We start from the raw sequence: 15,648 nt of genomic DNA, 5'->3' as shown, positions 1-15,648 counted from the left end.
CACTGGTGGCAACCGGAGGCCCCGCAATGGTGAGTGAGGGTCTGTGTGGCCCTGTCGGGCTGTCCTGGGCTGGGGTGGCCGGGGGGCTTTTGTGGAGTCCCTCCCTGACTGTTCTCCTCTCTCTGCTGCAGGCCAAGTTTCTTTCCCAGGACCAAATTAATGGTAGGTTTGGTTTGTTCTTTCATTAGCAACTCACAGCAAAATATGGGTCTCGTTAGGCAATGTGCTCTGCTCATTTTTTGTTAGTGGGAGGGAAGGAGGTTGGTGGGAGAGCTGGGCCCACCCACAGGCAAGGGGCCGGCGGCTGCAGGGAACGGCTGGGTTGGAGGTGCAGGTTGGGGGCAAAGCTCGGAGGTAAGAGATGTTGGTGTCGCACTTGTCGGTGTGATTTACAAGAGGGAGTGATAGGAGAAGGAGCTCACTGGGTTTTCCCTCAGAACTTGACAGCTGGATTTGGGGAAGGAGAGGGAAAGGGGATGGACAGAGAGACGCCGCTGGGGCTGAGGACCCAACCAAAGGAGGGGGCTTTGTAGCTGGCCGAGAAAGAGAAAAGAGCCCAGGTTTGCACTCTCAGGCAGGATGCTTCTACGCTCTGGGCCTCAGTCTCCCCATCTGTAAAGGGGGGAAGGTCGGCTTAGGTGGTCTCTGAGGTCCCTTCTGTCCTGACAGCAAGCCTAGTTTTGGTGTTCGGAGCACTTTGTTCCCGGAGTCCCATGACCCGCTGGTCCCCAAGCAGGCTTCAGTTTCCCGCAGTGCATGGTTCTGTTTCCACAAGGCCAAGCCAACAGAGTTGGGTTACACAGAACTCAGGGGCCCAGACCTGGCTGGGGAGGCCCATCTGAGCTCAAGTAGGGAGATGAACTGAGGGTTACCTAGGCAGGGATTCCAGAGTTCTGGGTATCAGGAGTTTGGTCTATAAGGGGGAGTGGGTGGGTGGGTTGTAGGCACCTCCCCACAGACCCCTTGGTATCCTTACCCCACGAGGGGGCACAGAGCAGGGAGTCTTAAAACACAAGGCCCAGGGCAGGGGCCCCTCTTGCCCAGGTCTCGAGGCAAGACTTGAGGAGTCTCGGGGCTGGAGTCCAGCTGTCAGCCTCAGCCTTCCCCAACCAACACTTGGCTCTGAGGCTCACCTTCCCTCTGGGGCCTCTGAACCTCCCAGAAGGGAAGAAGGTAAGTCCCCCTTTGTATCTTAATGTCTGACACAAAGAAAGTGACCACAAATGTTAATGAATGAAAGACTGGAGTGGGAAGAGCAGGGACCTTGGAGGCAGTGGACCTGGGGTCCAGTCACCTGAGCCTCAGTTGTCTCATCTGTGAAGTGGGGCTAATGATACTGCCTCACCAGGCTGCTGTGAGAGACACAGCAGATGTCAGCCACGTGCCTGACGCTGGGCCTGTGTGTCACACAGACGTACACTGGGGCCAGCTTGCTCTTGCTAGCGTGAGCCAGACGGTACGGTTCTAAGAAATTTGTGAGCTGGTTGTTAAAATCAGCCATTATTAAATAATGGAAGATGAAAGAATGCTCCAATCCCTCCATCTGTATAAACTTTTTTTTTTTTTTGTGGTACGCGGGCCTCTCACTGTTGTGGCCTCTCCCGTTGCGGAGCACAGGCTCCTGACGCGCAGGCTCAGCGGCCATGGCTCACGGGCCCAGCCGCTCCTCGGCATGTGGGATCCTCCCGGACCAGGGCATGAACCCGTGTCCCCTGCATCGGCAGGCAGACTGTCAACCACTGCGCCACCAGGGAAGCCCTGTATATAAACATTTATAAAAGATATCTCATGGGGCTTCCCTGGTGGCACAGTGGTGAAGAATCTGCCTGCCATGCAGGGGACATGGGTTCGGACCCTGGTCCGGGCTGATCCCACATGCCGTGGAGCAACTAAGCCCATGCACCACAACTTCTGAGCCTGTGCCCTAGAGCCTGTGAGCCACAACTACCGAAGCCCGCGTACCTAGAGTCCGTGCTCCACAACAAGAGAAGCCACCTTAATGAGAGGCCTGTGCACCACAACAAACAGTAGCCCCCACTTGCTGCAACTAGAGAAAGCCCGTGTACAGCAACAAAGACCCAATACAGCCTAATATAAATTTATATATATATAAAAAAATCTCTTGCAGTCAATAGTGCTGAAGATTTCAGTTTAATGAATATAATTTGCACAAAGGCCGAGAAGTAGTTTAATAGTAGATCACTTATCAGATGTAATGATAGTATAGTCATTGGGAAAAGAGTGGCATTCATTGGCATGCAGCCTACCTCACTTATGGTTAAATGAAAACTGTAGGTTGGCAATGGCTACAAGAGCTGTCAAAACTCACTGTGATAATCAATTGGCTAGATGGAATTTATAATCAAGTATATTTTATGATTTGTAAATTGTGTGCTGCACATCCTTAAGTCTATAAAACAAACTATGTACATATATCATCACAGCTGGTTGTTACATTCCGAGCATACAACTGGTGTTATCCTAGGCCCTGGGGAGGATTCTTTCTTGCCTTGGGATATTTGTATTTTCAAAGGGAAAACCTAAAGGGGATTTTTAATTCAATTTATTTAACCCAATTTGTTCTTTCATTCAACAGTTATGAGTCGTTTCTTTGTGCCGGCCCAGTTCTAGGCATTAAAAATATAGCAGTGCACATAATAGCCCCAAATTCCTGTGCTCACAGGGTTCACCTTGCAGGGATGGTTGGGGGGGGACATCAGGAAAGTAGTAAAATAAACAGGATGTTGGATGGCCGGATGGCCTATCAGAAGGAGAGCCAGGCAGGGAGAGGAAGGAGGTGTGGAGGTCTCAGGGGGCGGGGCAGCGGGTGGAAGGAAAAGAGCCCTGTTGTTCCAGCGCAGGACTCCCAGGTTCAGAGCCAGACTCCCAGGTATCTAAAGGCAGGAAGACAGAACACATTTTATGTAACTGAGGGGGTGGGCCCCCAATTTGACCCTAGCCCTGCTGATATCAGGGACCACGGGCCCCCGTGGTGCAGGGCACAGGGGCGGGGGGCAACGTGCACCCCGGTAGAGCCTGGTGGATTCCAGGCCCCAAGAATGTGATGTCCCCACCTGGCCACTGTCGGAAGATGGTCAACTGTCATAGGACAAGGTCTCAGGAAGGCAGCGGGCCCACCCCTCGTGCAGCGGCAAACCAGACAGAAGACAAGGTGGGGTGGCCAAGAGCAGTCCCCAGGAGGGGGAAGGGGAGAGCTGAGTTTAAGCCCTGCACACATGGTGGCCCTCTCTCTCTGCCCCCATCCCCACTGGCACTGGGCCTTGGAGGGAATTAGGTTTTGCAGGAACCAAAGGTGGGGTTAGGCCAGGCTCTGGCCCTGCTTCCCCTGGGCCACTCCAGCCCCTGCCACCAGGTCCTGTTGGTGGTCTGCCCCTCCGAAGCTCAGGCTCTGTAAAGTTCTGAAAGTTCCCATTCAACCTCTCCACAGGCACAAAAGCAGCTAATTGTCTCTAAACCCCACTGCCTGCCCTGCCTTTGATTAGCAACCTCCCTGAAATCCTCCTCTGCCAGGAGAGGCCTTAAGGAGGGACCATGAAAGGGCCCTAGGCCTGGGCTTCCTTTTGCTGTCTCTCCCGCTCTGCTGCCCTCTGGTAGCTTCTGCCCAGGAGTGGAGATCCAGTGTGGCCGCCGGGGCAGAGCAGGCTGCCCACTGCGAGTCTTCTGCTGCTCCAGCCTTCCTTGCCCCATCTGCATCATGGGAACAACGAAGGTACCACCCCCACGGGGTCACAGTGAGGATTACACAAGGGCCTGGGGGGCAAGTGCTAGTAGCGGGAGCTGCGGTTGCTGGTTTTGTTACTATCAGCTCAGGAGCCACTGGTCTAGCCCTCTGAGGAACCAGCTGGGTGTGGGAAGCGGGAGAGAGCAGGGTGCTGAGGACAGCGCAGGGCCCTGCACGTTCCCAAGCGGGGCTCAAGCAGGAGCTCTACCCCGTGGGCCCCAGGGACAGGACGAGAGGGGAGTCTTGACCAATTCTGATGAGAGCCCTACCCACAGCCCGTGGTCAGAACCTCTGTGAGGGGCCCCTGATCTTCCCAAGCTCACGGCTGGCCTCACTGTGCCTCCAGGGCTGGGGGTCGGGGGAGATGCAGGTGGGGTTCGGTTCTGCTGGGCCTGGGGGGATCTGTGGATCTGGAGGCTACTCTGCCCCCAGCAGGGGAGAGAGGGTTTGGGAGCAGCAAGCAGGATCTCAGCAGAGCCTGGGACGACGTCCTGGCAGCGCCTCTTGAAGTCTTGAAGGGGGCCAGGGCCTGTGTCAGAGAGCGGCTTGAGAGTTCAGCAGCCTGGAGGCCAGCGGCTGGAGCAGTAGACTCAGAAGTGCCCACAGTTGTGATTATTGTCATCACATATGAGAGCCTCTCTGCCAGGCCTGCCCAGAGGGGATTTCTGGTCCTTCCCAGAAAGGAGGACCAGTAGCCCTGAGGCATTATTGTCCCTGTTTCCCACATAAGCTGTCTTTGCCAAGGTCCCCTGGGAGTCTGGTGCCCTGCTGTGAGCTCCTGGTCTCCCTGGGCTGGCCCTGGAGGGTGAGAGGGAGGAGGCAGCAGGGAAGTCAGGAGAGGGAGGGGAGAGGGTTGGCAGATGAAGCAGGACACCTAGTTAAATGTAAATTTCAGATAAACAACAAATACCTTTATAAGTATATCCCATGCAAAACTTGGGATCGACTTAAACAATGAATACATTTCTTAGAATATCTGACGTCCGGTTTACCCTGGCAGCCCTGGATTTCTCTTTGCTGTCTGGCCACTCTAGGAGGGGAAGAGGAGAGGGGAGCAGGCAGAAGGAAGGGGAGGGGCAGGAAGAGGGGGAGAGGACGGAGAAGCGCGGTGGAGGGTGAAAGAGGGCTCCTGATTCTCCCTTCTGGGCTTTGGCAGAGTACAAGGAATGCTTCTCCCTGTACGACAAGCAGCAGCGGGGGAAGATGAAAGCCACTGATCTCCTGATGGTGATGAGGTGCTTGGGGGCCAGCCCGACGCCGGGGGAGGTGCAGCGGCACCTGCAGACTCACGGGATAGGTGAGTGGGCTGGGCCGGGTCAGTTGCCAGGGAAGGAGGAGTCTGGGCTGAGGGTGGGCTCTGAGCCCCACAGCTGTGGTCCTGGGGAGGGCCCGGCAGGCAGGTGCAGATGATTGGGGTGTAAACAGCTCAGAAGTTTGAGGGGTAGGTTGCAGCTGGAGCTCACCGGCTGGGTGCTGTGGAGGCACCTAGCCAGGTGTGCTGTGTATCACTCAGGCTTCCTTGAATCCTCACAGCAACCGGTGACACCCCCATCCCAGAGGACCAAGGGATCTAGGCATTCCAACAAGGTTATCACACACCTGCAGTCCAGACAGTGCTAAGTGATCCCAAAGTTGTTTTGATAGAACAATGTCCCTCTACTATTTGTCATGTGCTTAGCTCAACAACCCAATGAAGGAGGCACTATCCTAATCCGGGTTTTACAGACAAAGATCAAGATTCAGAGCCAATTAGGTAACTTCCCCAAGTGCTTACGCCAATGGTGGAATCAGGCTTGGAACCCAATTCTGATCTCCAAGTGGTTCTCTGGTGATGTGATTATGGGATTTTCATTCCCCTTGTTTCCTGTTTTTGACAATGGAAACATGGGACTTTTCATAACCCAAAACAAGTTTTTTTGTTGTTGCTGGTGCTAGGTTTTTATTTTTTAAAGAAAAAGAGGGAGGGATGTCAGAGGCCAGGATGGCTGTTTGCATTGGTGGCTGGACACTCAGGAAGGAAAGAGAAGGGTGGCCTGGAAAGAACACTTGATCAAGAGCCCATCTGGACCTCAGTTTCCTCATCTCTCAGATGGGCTCCCACCATCTGCTAGCGTTATCCTGAGGTCCCATCCGAGGGTGCCTGAAGTAGCACTGGGAGCCCGTCCTGAGGCCAGCCTGGGCCTGGGGGTGGGCCTCTGAAGGCTTCAAGCCCGGTGATGGGGCGCTTAGCAACTGCGATCCGCTGCTTCCATCTCCGAAGGGGTGGTGGTTTCCTCTGACTTCTGTCTCCTGCAAACAGGAAGCTGTGGTCAGGGGCAGTTCTGACTTCCTGCAGTTGTAGCCCAGCCAGGGCCTGGGCTGAGGTCCCCAGGCATGCCTGGCGGAGGGGTGTGGGCTGGGGGGACTGGGGTGGAGGCTGCAGTGAGGTGAACAGCCTGGGTGGGACAGAGGCTTGAGGCCCCAGGTGGGGGCCATCTGTCCATCTTTGTAGATGTGTTACAGTGGCTGCCAAAAGGGGGGCTAGACATGTTGGTGCACTTCCCTCCAGTTTAGGGCAGGAGAGAAGCATCCAGAAGGGGGTAGAGGAGGCAGTGCTTCATCCTAGTCCTGCCACTGCTCTGAGGTGACTCTATGCTCTGAGCTTCTGTCGCCTTAGTGGGCAAAATGTGATGATAACCAGTCACTAAGGGGTTGTTGAGAGGATTAAATGAGGCATATCCATGGTGGGAACTCAGCAGGACAGGCTGCATCCTCTTCCCCATGACCACTGCCTCCATGATGGTGCTTCCTGAGTTAGGTGGCCCTCGAGCTGGCCATGAAGGCCGGAAGCCAGCTGCCTTCCTCAAGAGAAGCCTTTTCCTCCCTGCTCACTCCGCTGTGTTTGGGGGTTTCCTAGACAGAAATGGAGAGCTGGATTTCTCTACTTTCCTGACCATTATGCACATGCAAATAAAACAAGAGGACCCAGAGAAGGAAATTCTTTTGGCCATGTTGATGGCAGACAAGGAGAAGAAAGGCTACATCATGGCGTCTGAACTGCGGTCAAAACTCATGAAACTGGGAGAGAAGCTCACCCACAAAGAAGGTAATGGCCTGGGTCCCTCTTTTCCAACAGCAGGCGATTAAGGGGTTGGGGGAAGGACACCAAAGCCCAATCCATGCCACCCGGGTTATGTAGGCACTGCATTTGATGGATGCCCCAGAAGGTTGTGACTAGATGTTGAGCTTGGTGAACTCTGGATTGGATCCCAGAAAAGAACTAGGGACCCTGTGGGTGGCAGGAGAAATTAGCCAGGGTGAAGGGACGGCTTGGGGAAACCCAGTTATGATCTACTTGGGCATCACACTGTGTTCTAAACTTTCACTGTGGGCCTTCATTTAGTGATTATGACATCTCTGGGAGCACTAGTGTCCCCCTCATACTGATTAAACAGGTGCAGTGAGTGGCTTGTGAGTAACAGAGCTAGGAGCTACATGCAGGTCTATTAGACACTTGGACCCCCGCCCCCCAGCCCCTCTCAGGCTCTTTCCTCTAACCACAGCTGTCTTCTGAAGCTGCTACTGCTGCCAAGTTTCTAAATTGAGATGTTACTTTGCTCCCTTTCCTCACGACTCAGCCAGCTCTAAGAGCTTTTCCAGAAGGGGCGTTCGTGGTGGTCTTTGACTCCTACCTTCCCTGCCTTCCTACCTCAGAGAGGATGAGAGGCTTGGGTCTTCTAGGAAAGCCTGATGTCCATGGTAAGGGCGACCCCAATGCTGGGCCCTTTGCAGGTGTTCTCCCAGCCTGCCTGGTGGGCCCCTCAGTCCAGCCACGGCAGCCATGCCAGGTTGCTGCTAGAGTCCACACCCACCAACCCCAGAGGCTGGGATTTCTAGTTAGGCCACTGGGCCACTGCCTATGATTGAGGCAGGAGGAAAAAGGCTTCAATAGTGATGGGCCTTTAGCCTTTGGTTAAATCACAACAAACAGACTTGAATCCTGGCTCCCCCTCATTCTGGGGGACCTCAGGTGAGTTTCTTAACCTCTCTCACCCTCCTCAGTTTCCTCGTTGGGAAATGAGGTTACAATAGACAATCCCTCAGGTCCCTCCCAAAGCTAACATTCTATAAAGCAGTCTGCTGAGATTTTATCTGCAGTCACAAAGGCACAGTGCAAAGCATGTAAAAATAGCTCTACAGAAGGCAGATGGAGCTTCCCCCGCTTTTTCAGGCCGGCAGCTATCACGATCTCATCTTTCATTGTGGCTGTTTTAATGTGAACAGGGAAACACGGGCTCTCCTTCCCTCCCCGGCTCTCAGGATACTGCTTGGGCTTTTATGTACCAAGTGGAGTGTTTGTTAGCAGAGGGCCAGCAGGGGCCTTAATTCTTACGGTTAATGATCTGTCTAAAGCAATACCACAGCTCCCAAACTCAAACATATCTCTCATTTGTTTAACCAGTAAAGAAACATTTCAAAGAAACTGACAATGTCTTCCAGACAGAGACTGATGTCCCTTCCCCTGGCTGTGGGAGAAGGAAAGATGATACTAGAAGTAAGACTCCTTTACGCTCAGTGATTGAAAGAAAAGCTTCAGTTTTACTACAGAAGCATCCTTGGAGCTGCTGAGATAGCTGGGAGGGAGGCCTCCTTTGCAACCCGGTTCTTTGTGGGTTCACAGGGAACCGCCGTTCTACCCAGAAGGCATCATCAGACTCCAGCTGCCCCTCTTCTGGACAGTTGGAGGCTGCAGTGGTTGGTGTTAGACCTGTCCATTGGGATGGTTTTAACCAAGTGGTTGATGGGTAGAAGCATCTCTATGAAATAAGATAAATTACAGTCTCAACATTCTGAAAATACTCAGAAATACTATCAGCTTAAGCACAGAGCACAGTAATTACATTTTTGGAGGAGGATGGTTAAGCAGGAAGTCACAGGATATTTTCTAACAGCTACCCAGGATTATGTTGGGGACGCCTAGGGCCAGGGAAGTTAACACAGAGCAGTGAGATAGTTTTGTAAGAGGGTGAGGATGGTCCTGAGAAACCACCGTGGAAAAGCGTAAGCTGAAATGGCTCTTCTTGTCAACTCCTGGGACAAGCTAGTATTTTGTCCCAGGGATCCAGAACCAGTAACTGTGGGGGTTTTGGTTTTTTCTTTTTTTGAGCAACATTAGAGAACAATGGCAGTTTTTTGTAGGCTTTGAGCTTAGACACAGTTGAATGTATTTTCTCTTATACTACCCCACCCCCAAAACGCACACTTTTTAAAAGAGGTGATGGTGGCAGGTACCACTTGTCACTGAGCCCCCTCGGGGTGGGGGGGTGTCAAGCTGGAAGGCAGACTGGCAGGTCAGGGGCAGAGGCCAAAGACTGGGCTGGGGGGCCTGGGATGGAGCTGCAGAGCGTTATCTGTTCTGCAGGGGGCTGAGACAGTGGGCTGTAGAAGGTAAAATTCATGCCAAAGCTTTCTGGAAATACTGGCACAGGGGCCAGACATTTTCTGAAGGGGAAAAAAAAAGCACAAGGTGGTTTCAGTGACTGAACCCTTACCAGTACACTCCTACCCTGGCCCCTGCAGAAAGCCTGATGAACTCAAAATTGGATACATGGTCTCCAAGGGGTAGGGGGTGGGTTGTCCTGTTCCCTCCACTGGTTTATTTCCTCATCTACGGGAACAGTCAATTAGACGCTCAGGGAAGACCTCCAGGGAGTCCTAACCCCCAGCTGGATGTCCTATAACAACACTAAAGCCAAACTGAAAAATTAATGTGATTTATTGCAGTGGATGATCTTTTCAGGGAAGCAGATGTTGAACCTAATGGCAAAGTGAAGTATGACGAATTTATCCACAAGATCACCATTCCTGTGCAGGACTACTGAATGAGGAGAAGGCAAGAGAGCCTCCCCTGGGCCGGAAAACTCAGACTGATGAATCTTTAAAAAGAAAAGTGCTCCTTTCACTTGCGGGAGATGGCAAACACAGCAAGATGACATACCTGACCACAGGAGAGGGTAACTTAGCAAGGAAATGCAACGATTTCAGCTACAGTATTAGCATGTCTTTAATAAAAGATTGTCACTGATTTTAATAACTAACTACCATCAGTCTAGCCCTTTATATCATGGAAAGAGCCTATGGTTTAGAGTTGGGCCAGGGTTCCAGTCCTGACTCTGCCACTTCCAAGTCAGGTGATTTTGGGCAAATCATTTCACCCCTCAAAGGCTTAGGATCCTTCCTCACTGAGGTTGGATTCCTACTTCTTACCTCATGGAGCCTGTTGAGAATGGGCTTCAAAAGGCCTCTGCAAATTGTAGGGCACTGTGTAATCCTGGGTTGCCATGGTCGTGCTTCTCCTAAAAAGGGCAATTTACCAAAAGACTAATTTGGGTGCTAGAATCATCTTCCGCATTTCCAAGATAAAGCTAGCTGAGAAACAGCAACAAGCAGAGAGCTCAAAGTATGGCAACAGTTCTTGCAGCACCACAGGGTCACATACAAATTCTCATTCCCAGTGCATACTAATGTAGTTCAGGATATTCATTCACAAACAGGATAAAAAATAGGTTTAAAACAAGGCAGCATCAGCTAAACCCTGGGAAGAGTGATCTGACTACACCCCAAACCAAAGGAAACCAGATGTGATGAGTTGCATTCACTGAGGCCTTGCAGAGCTTGAGAAGACCTGTTATGATGCTTCTGTCAGAATTCTGAGCTCCTCCCTGACCCATGATCAGAGAGGTTCATGGGACTGGGATGGTCTGCTCAAGTGGGCCGAACTGATGATGGCTTCAAGCCATTTCCTCAGGACTAATGGAAAGTAGTAAGGGGATGGAACAGGCCACAGCCATGACCCAGCGAGAGCCCTGGAAAACAATAGTAGGGGTACTGGTCCTGCCGGGAGCTTTTCCAGCACAAGTGGCTTTTTAAGTTAGTTATGTAGCCAGGAGGTGCCAGGCTGGTGCTGCCTGTGCACTCATCAAAGTTGTGGATCCATTGCTAGCGCCAGCACAGCCCTAAAACAGGCTGGAGTCACACACCAGCATGCTGAGCGGGGAGCAAGGCAGAACTCTAACTACAGAGATTTTCATCCTTATATGTATCAAAACTGGGATCTCTGGGCTGTGGCTTTTTCTAATTGTGCCTTAGTGGCTAAAGCAAAAGAAAACCAAATTAAGAGAGAGGTGCGTCTCTAGGGAGGTTTACACAGAACACAAATCTAAGGGCCAGGAACAAGGGAAACTTCAGGGGACAAAACAGTCACAGTCTTAGTGCAGCTATCTCACGATGCTGCACGGCCTCAGACCAAATGGAGGTCCTGAGAAAGGAGAGCCGCTTTCATTTCCCCAACAGTGTAACTGCCAATGAAGTGAGTAGAAATTCCTAGGAGCTGTAGAGGCGGCTTCTGTGGGGGCAGGCAATATATGGGCCCCAAAACACCAGCCTGTGATCGTCAAGCTGGGGATCTTAGGCTCACACGGTACAGGGGCAGATCCAGGTTTTGTGAGGTCTGAGGGTTATACGATTCGGCAGCCTTCTTTAAGAATATTACAGTAGAAATACAGAATTACTAGGGCTGCTCCTGGGACCCTGGAAGAGACCAGAGCAAGTGAGGGGCCCTGGTGCTTAAACTTCATTACCTTCATGGTAAATCCATCTGAGGGCTGGTTAGATGTTGGCACCCCACGTTGAACTGCTGTGTTTCACTTTCAGGCAAGGCTCAAGGGTCCTAGTGCGCCACATTTCTTTTTAACTCATCGTGGACATGAGGAAGTTAGTCCTGCACAGCCACTCTGGAATACCAAGGATTAGACAGTAGATACCTGTGATTTAGATGGGACAGGAAAAGGAAGTTCTGGGCTGTAACAATAAACGAGGGTACGTTCCCTCAAAGCTTTGTCTTCATATGCCACTGAATGGTACCCGTATGGTTTCAAAGCAAGTTTTATGAATCTCATTTGCCTAACAGGAATCTGAAGTAGACCTTGCCAAAAACACATAAGTGGTGTGTAATGGCTTTGAGAACCTGGGGCTCGTGTCCACTGACTCAGTGTTCCTCATTAAGGGTGTTCAGTGGGTAGGAGTCCAAGATCCTGGGATGTGCTCTGATTTAAACTTCTACCCCAGGAAAGGCTCTGACACTACCCCATGTCTAGGTTTCATGCTCATTCCTGAAATTCCTGTTGGTTTACCTAGCACCAAGTATTGTTTGCAAAAAAAGGCCACAGTGCTCTTAACAATCAAATTGCAGATTAAACAGATTTAAAACTAAATGGATGATGTGGTTCATTATAAAGCTAGCCATATTTCAGTAAGAAAGGGGAATGATAGCTGTATATTTGTTACTTACCTCAAAGCATGTTGCAAGAGAATGAGTTACTTGTCATGCTTTGAAATCTCTGGATCAAAGGGGCTCTGGAAGCACAAAGCATTGTCACTTTTTCTCATAGGGATTGTCCCCTTGTATACGCAGCAGTGTATTTTACAGAAGACAAATTAACTGAAGGCTTTTCTTTTATTACATCTAAAGAGCTCTACATAAACAGGTAACATTCAATAGGTAAACAATTTTTTTTCCAATGCATGTAATAAATATTTTCACTTGGTACTTTTATACAAACTGACATTGGTCTACTATACATTTTTAAAAGCCATTTTACTGGTTTGGCATGCGGTATGGAAATTCTAAGAGAGAAAGTTTTAAGGCAATGAATCACAGATTTAAGTTCATGGAATTTATGGTAACTTTTATATCTGTTTATATACATTTTTCCCCTTTGTTAATTAAACAATTAACAGCAGCACACTCTGGGACCACCAGCTATTCTCCCTCCCTCTTTCTGAAATCTAAGCTTTGTGTTTTCTTTTAATTAAAAAACAGAATTCAACATGTATTGATAAAACAAAACTCTTACTAAAATAATTTCAAATGTGCTTTAAAGTCCTAAAGATCTTGAAGTGTTTTATGTGTTTAAAATTGCAGCTGTTTAAAAACAATATTCTTTCCACAATTAGTAATTTAAAATTGGGATGTATTTTCATTCAGTTTCAGACATTTGACTCAAAGGAAAATCTGCCAAGAAATCACATTTCTCAGAAGCTTAAGTGTATCTTTTCTAAGTCAGTAATAATAGAGAATTGTGATAATGTCTACATTAATAGAAGTAGAAGATTTTTAATGCTCAAAATAAATTAGTCAACCAAGCGTGGCATGGTTAAGGTCCAGATACTTTTAAAAACGTGTTCAATAATGCCCACAAAATAATTAAAAGCCACTTCAACCCTGCTAGTCAAACAGCTATTATACTAAAGATGTGTGTGTGTGCATATACACACACACCCCCACCCACAGTACTATACAGACACACAAACATATGCGCACCTATTATGAGTGACCAAGGCAAGGGGGTGGTGCTAACTTGACTAAAGATTCTGAGAGTCATTATTTGTCCACAGCATGTCAATATTAGCATGGGTGGGGGAGTGACGGTGGGCTAGGGAAAAAAGAAATAACTGTGCTTTAAAAACAAACAAACAAAAACTTAGAAGATAAAGATGCAGTGCATGACTCCACTAATAATTACTATGGACCATAAAAAGTCTGATTGACTAATAGCGGCCATGAGACCAACAGAGTAATAGCTACTACTACTGCAACATTTTAGAAAGTTAACAACTGAAGGGAACAAACTCCTTAAGAGTGGAATGAACTAAAATAAAAAGACAAACTGAATGGTTAGTTTCTCCCGTGGAGACACGACCAAAGCTACTAGACAGACATTTATTTCTCCCTGTTACCTGTTCTTCCCTTCGGTTGGTATAACGCAGGACCCTGAGGGAAAATAACCCTCTCCAAAACTGGGCTGAAGAAAGTAGAGGGACGGTTTTTCAACTGGATCATTCAAAGAGTTTGTTATTCAGCATCATACACAAAGTTATTGATCAGAATTCTGAGACCACTAACAACAACAAATAAAGAAAAACAAAACTATTCATTTTATCTTAGGTAGCTGAATTAACAGAAACGTTTCCCATAACAATGTGAAATAAGAAGCAACTCCCTATAATTTAAGTAATTTCTATCCCAATCTGAATTTAGACACAAATTATAATACTATTAGATATTAGCCTAAGTTAACATGGCAATGAGAGTTCTAAAGTGTGTACTCACATAACACCAGATTCATTTAAAAACTTAACTATTTCCTGTTTTAACTGACAATGAATTTTTTTTATTGCGAATTGTTTAGTGACTATAACTCAGCCATGTATGTGTGGAATACACATGCGTAGGGAAGACTATATAACTCAGTTGTCACTCATACACACTTGTCTATAAATACATATATACACACAAACATATACATATCAATACCAACTTGTTTTTCAAAATTCAAGTCAACAATTTGGTGGCAGAGAGATACTGTAAAAACAGGTATGTTTAGATGCCACACAGTCATGTGAACCATTAATTTCATCAGACAACAGAAGATACAGCCATCTTGAACTCTAACTGGATTAAAGTAGGTCAATTTGTTACCACTGCAAGGTCTAAAATGACAATTTTATACACAAAGGTGGTCCTTCATCAACTCTGAGAACATTAACAGTTGTGATATAAAAATCCAGTCTGGGGCTTCCCTGGTGGCGCAGTGGTTGAGAGTCCGCCTGCCGATGCAGGGGACACAGGTTCGTGCCCCGGTCCGGGAAGATCCCACATGCCACGGAGCGGCTGCGCCCGTGAGCCATGGCCGCTGAGCCTGCGCGTCCGGAGCCTGTGCTCCACAACGGGAGAGGCCACAACAGTGAGAGGCCCGCATACCGCAAAAAAAAAAAAAAAAAAAAAAAAAAAAAAATACAGTCTGGAAAATTGGTAATCGTTATGCCCCTTCTTTATCTTTTCTGTTAAACCTGCTTAAACCTTTCAATCAGATAAACAACACCTTCAGATATTACCTGAAAAACGGACCTTCTCTGACGAGGATTTTGGAACACAAGTAGAACCACTTTTTCCTTCCCTCCAACCCTCACTCATTTCCTGAAAAACAGTTTTCAATATATTTACATTTCCATTATTAATAAGAGTAGATCAGACTGATCCATGAATTCTTAAAAAGATTTGACTTTCCTATGTCATGCTTGTCTTTAAAAGGTGAAGAAAAATATAAAACAAACAAGATAACTAGGCTAAAAAAATAAGTACACTCAGAACCAGAGAGTGAAAATGACTAAGGATCAAGCCCATTTTGAATTTCAACTGTTTATCAGATGATAGATTTCTACAGACTGACATGTGTGGTGCATTGTATTTTCCGAAGAGAATTTACTTTTAAGGATAATTGACTTTCTTTTTTGAGGTGATGTAGCCTTACCTCTGTCAGCTGCACAAGACATCCAACAGGGCTTTCTAAGCTATTTTTACTTCCTACTTTGGTATGAAGATCTTACATGAAAACTTGTTACCCTGTGGCCAAAAAAGCAGGTGTTCACAGACTTGGTTTAAATACATAATACTGGCAATCCAAATTTAAAATAAAGAACTCGACTAAAGTGTATTATTCACAGGTCGGCTAAGCCTACTCCTTACCCAGATAGCTCTACTCCCATCTCTGAAACATATTCTCAGGGGTATCTAGCAAATAAGAGACAATATGTGATGGAGAACATGCAATTGGGATAGTCGATAAAGATGCTCATATGAGAGTTCAAGACCTTCAAAGCACTTTGAAAGAAGCAGGCAACTGATTTATCAACTGAATGCAAACTCGGGAGAAGGAACAGTAACGACACAAAAATACACACAGACACACACACACCCACAAGCTATGTCCTGAAAATACATAGGGAATGCAGAGGAACAGATGAGATTTATAACTTAAGGCTGGATAAAATATGCACACACACAAACAGAATCCAAGTCTGTCATT

At 48.1% G+C, this 15,648-nt stretch overlaps 1 protein-coding gene across 2 annotated transcripts; it reads left to right on the top strand.

Moving 5' to 3' along the window:
* CALML4 (calmodulin like 4) lies at positions 1-9,729 on the top strand. Of its 2 annotated transcripts, XM_079701361.1 has the most exons (6): positions 1-29; positions 132-162; positions 4,899-5,039; positions 6,639-6,827; positions 8,184-8,276; positions 9,506-9,729. In XM_079701361.1, exons 1-6 carry the CDS (start codon positions 27-29, stop codon positions 9,601-9,603), a joined length of 555 nt encoding a protein of 184 aa, XP_079557487.1. In that variant the 5' UTR covers positions 1-26; the 3' UTR covers positions 9,604-9,729. The 2 variants fall into 2 exon arrangements, with proteins under 2 accessions (XP_079557487.1, XP_079557488.1); XM_079701362.1 differs by lacking the exon at positions 8,184-8,276 and having other exon boundaries at positions 9,522-9,694.
* Positions 9,730-15,648: the final 5,919 nt, after the last annotated feature.

This window comes from Hyperoodon ampullatus (assembly GCF_949752795.1).
Source record: "Hyperoodon ampullatus genome assembly, chromosome: 3".
Classification (NCBI taxonomy): domain Eukaryota; kingdom Metazoa; phylum Chordata; class Mammalia; order Artiodactyla; family Ziphiidae; genus Hyperoodon; species Hyperoodon ampullatus.
The sequence above is the reverse complement of the archived record's forward strand: the minus strand, read 5'-3'. Positions and strand labels throughout refer to the sequence as shown.